The 4,164-nt window shown below is 51.1% G+C and overlaps 1 protein-coding gene across 1 annotated transcript; it reads right to left on the bottom strand.

Moving 5' to 3' along the window:
* Positions 1 to 1,061: 1,061 nt before the first annotated feature.
* Positions 1,062 to 3,078, bottom strand: GPR31 (G protein-coupled receptor 31). The gene has a single exon (XM_012471038.2). It carries the CDS (start codon positions 3,010 to 3,012, stop codon positions 2,044 to 2,046), a length of 969 nt encoding a protein of 322 aa, XP_012326461.2. The 5' UTR covers positions 3,013 to 3,078; the 3' UTR covers positions 1,062 to 2,043.
* Between the last annotated feature and the right edge of the window lie 1,086 nt (positions 3,079 to 4,164).

Here is a 4,164-nt window from a genome sequence, read left to right as displayed (position 1 = left end):
CAGTGCGGAGCTGAGACCACCCAGAGACGGGAATTTTTCCCAGGCTAAAAATGCGCTCAGGGAAGGCAGAGCGTACAGGAAGCTGCGGCATCCCGGAGAAGAGAGCGCACCCCAGGGAAAAAGCCATAGATCATGGGGTTTGGGAAAGTCAGTAGCCCCGTGACTGCCCCGTGCACAGTGCTGGCCTGCAGAGCCTTCCCTGTGAGTGGAGGGGCTGGCTGTGGGGGTCTATTGCTACAGGGCATCTTCAGGTGACCATGCCACTTCAGTGCGTGGATTCCACCTGCGCAGAGAGTTACGGATCTCAACATCCAACAGCAGAAAAACAGTTCGGAAAAACCCATGGTGAGGACTATTGTGTAATCGTGCAAAGAATGCTTATGGGCAATTTATTACGATATGAAAACGATTCTGTTAAATGTTAGGTTTTTCAAAGCAGCATTTAAAATTAAATATGCACTAAGATCAGAGGAAGAAAAATGAAGACATTTCTGTTTCAAGGGAAGAAAACAGGCACAGTGCAGACCGTGTCTACATTAGAGAATTTAGACACCTCACAGCTGTCTGGTCATTGTTCCCTTCCTAGTCCTTTGAAATTTCATTCACTTAGGAGGAAATAAAACCTGAGACAGTGCACAGTAATGCTAGTAGAATTCCAAATTACACTCCTTTTATTAGGCAGATTTTTACATCCTTCCTTAGCAGAACAGGCGGAACCCACTCCCACATTTCAAATTTGCTTCTGATTAGGAACCTCCCTGGCAGGTCAGCAGCTCTGAAGATGGGAGATTTGCCATTTTCTATTGCCTGAAGCAGTCAGTTTCGACCTGGAATATGACAGAAAGCCTGGTACTACTCCCATGGGAAAAGCAGTGGTGTCTGCACAGGAATAACATGTGTGTAGCTCCAGGGAGGCTGATGGGCGGCTGCATGAGGCCCAGGTCATGGCAAGGCAGGCCTTCTGCCTCCTCTGGGCCTGGTGGTGACTGCTTTTTGGCCCTAAGCAAACTTCTAGGTTCGAGCAGACAGAGATAAGGCGACAAGGAAAGTGACTTTGGAAATCTTTTATCATCATCATGAGACTCGGTTTTGGAATACAGTTTACAGGGAATGAGATGAAAAGATGCAGCCATTGCAACGGCATCCAGGGGCTGGGGCTGGATGCCTGCCTGCCTTCACGAGGTGGCCTTGGAGCCCCAGCAGGTCCCGTGCACCCTGTCCACCAGTTTTGGCAGTGCCATGTGACAGCTTACATTGTGCATTTCTCCCAGGAGGTATAAGGTTCTGTGACCTTTCTGTCACATCAGGGGAAGCAAAGTAAATTTCAAAAGCCTTTTAGACATTCAAGCTTAAAAAACTGTTCTAGAGGCAAATTTCAGAAATGCAGCAGGAAAGCGTTTCTTACAGCAAACTAGGGAACTCGCTGGATTTTCCTTAACGTAATGTATAATCTAGAAAAATGAAGCAAAATTTTATGAAAACAAAAACGTGATGTTCCAGATAAAGCCCAGCATATATGACAGTACCTTATATACAGCAGAGCCTCTGTTTAGAACCAGGGCACTTTCTGACGTCAACCATCCCCTGTCTGCACAGCAGGTGAGAAGAAAACATAGTTTTCTTGCATGTAAAACTGAAGCATAGTAAATGAAAATGACTTGCTGAGACCGAGTGGAACTGGAAAGATGCCGGCACCGGCCTTCTCTTCCTTCACGGATTTAGCAAATTACATTTCTTCACGTGTGAAGATGCAGCAGCTGCCAACTTTTCAGTTCAGCAACTGAGTCCGCATCACAGCCGGGGAGGAGGAGGCTGTGGCCGGTTCATTTTGATTTGCCACTCTACAAGGTAACATCACGGACCACCATCCCGGTCAACAAAGTCTAAGACCACGCCTGCAGCACCTGTGCCCAGGTTGAAGCTCTGATCCTTGCATTGCAGTCTCAAGATTTCCTCTTCTTCCAGAATCCCAAAGTAGCAGTAATTACTATTTAGGTCACAGGTAGTTCTTATAAAGACGGGAGTTGAGGGCGCCTGCCATTGTCAGGAATAGGAGTCTCTGAGGTTGGAACCCGGAGGCTCTGTGGCCTTCCCTCGGCCTTGGAGGGTGTGGAAGACCCTCCGATAGGAGCGCCTGAAGGTGGGGCTGGAGAAGCAGTAGACCACGGGGTTGAGCACACTCTGTAGGTAGGTGAGGCTGCCCGAGACGTCCCAGGTGTGCGCCACTGCGCACAGGGCCTGGAAGCTCCCCAGGTTCTGGAAGGTGTGCATCAGGACTCTGGCCAGGAAGCAGGGCAGAAAGCACACAGCAAACAGCACCACCACCACGGTGACCAGCGCCTCAGTCCGCTGAAGCTTGGGCTGTTTCTCTGGCTCCCGGAGTCTTTTCTGGAGAGCCCTGACGATGCCTGCATTGCAGAACATGATGAGGCCAAAGGGGAGGACGAACTGAAGGAAGAAGAGTGCTTCCTGCCAGATTCCGCTGAAGGAGCCGTCTGCCCAGTTTGCCCTGGGGTAGAAACTGAGGCACCGGGTGGAGTTCTGGGCAGCCTCAGAGATGAGCAAGCCTGGGTAGGTGAGGGCGACCATCAGGAGCCAGATGAGGCCAGAGACTCCCAGGGCAGCCCGAGGAGACAGCAGGTTGACTTTGAGCCGAGGGTGGACCACACGGAGGTACCGGTCCAAGGCTACGGCGGCCAGGAAGGCCACCCCGACACCACGGCTGAGGTCCAGCAGGAAGCGCAGGACCCGGCAGCCCTCGTCACCCAGATGCCAAGCCTCAAGGCTCAGGTAGAAGGCAGCCAGGAACGGCAGGGCCCCGGCCAGCAGCAGGTCGGCCAGGGCCAGGTTGAGCAGGTAGACAGCATAGGGCTTCCACACCTTGATCCGGAACAGGAAGGTCCACAGCGCCACCGCGTTGCCCAGCAGGCCCAGCCCACACTCTAGTGCCAGCAGGACACCCACAGCCGTGGCCACCACAGCGCTGGGGGCTGAGCAGTTTGGGAGCAGCATCGCCCGGCCGTGCTGGGCTGCGGGCACAGCTGCAGCAGATGCAGGAGAAACTCTGTGCGCCCTCTCACAAAATGAAAGAAAAGGGCTTTTCCTGCCACGAGGAGACGAGGTCTGTATTTCCCCAACAAGAAGAGTTCCTCAGCCAGCAGCAGAATAGAGTCCATAGCAAACCGAAATTTGTCTGGGGAAAGAGGATGAGCAGGGGAGGGAAAAGCCCCTTGCAGTTGTGTTCTGTTTCCTTCTGCCACAAAAAAGGGGAAATGGTGTTTCGCTTCACATCACCAGGCTGCAAAGCTGAGGGATGATGCCCTACAATGTCTGGGGACCACGCTTTGCATCCACAGTCATGGAAGAAGGAACGTGAAACGTTTAATTATGCAAGGACTCCTATGTCTGCATACAGTTAAAATACGACGAAATCAAAAAGATTGTTCTCTGAATACGTTTCATGGGGAAGTCTTCTTCTTCCTTTTCATACATAAAGGACACTTGCTGGGATCCGTCCGCGTGGGGTTTGATCTTACACACTGGTCAGATGTGGTCCCCACATTTACTTGAAAGGAGATTTGAGACAACTGCTCATTCCATAGCCGACGGTTTCATTTGTACTTGTATTTTGTTAAATACAAACTTATTTTGTTTTCCCGGCTGGAGTCTTTCCTATCTAGCACACCTTCTATGTTGGGATCTGGACCAGCAGGGCCTGGGGTGAGCCCTGGAAGCATGGAATCAATGGCTTGTCAAGGTGCATAGAATCCACTAGAAAGTTAAGTTCATGAGCCACGGATATACTCCATATATCCATGTGTCGCTATTGACAGACAATGCCTGGCACACAGCTTATCAACCAGCATTTGTGGGATGAATAATGTGTGCAGACATCGTTACCCTCTGTCGACCCTAGTACATCTCAACCCTCACCCACGGATGACCCTGTTACACTTGCTTCTCACCCACTACTGACCTGATTCACCTTGGGCCGTACCCAGTGCTGACCTTACTTCATCTCGATCCTACCCACTTTTGACCTTAAAACATCTTGGTTCCTACCCACTGAAGATCCTAATTTGTCTCGGTCCTAACCACTCTTGACCCTGCTTCCTCTTGATCCTTACCAGCTGGTGACCCTGCTTCATCCTGGGCCTGACCCAC

The sequence above is a fragment of the Aotus nancymaae genome, unplaced genomic scaffold, assembly GCF_030222135.1.
Source record: "Aotus nancymaae isolate 86718 unplaced genomic scaffold, 86718_ANA_hifiasm-v0.15.2.pri h1tg000040l, whole genome shotgun sequence".
Classification (NCBI taxonomy): Eukaryota; Metazoa; Chordata; class Mammalia; order Primates; family Aotidae; genus Aotus; species Aotus nancymaae.
This window is presented reverse-complemented; position numbering and strand designations above follow the sequence as displayed.

Coding starts and splice junctions, on each gene's coding strand:
- GPR31 (XM_012471038.2), bottom strand. CDS start 3,012: ATGCTGCTCCCAAACTGCTCAGCCCCCAGCGCTGTGGTGGCCACGGCT.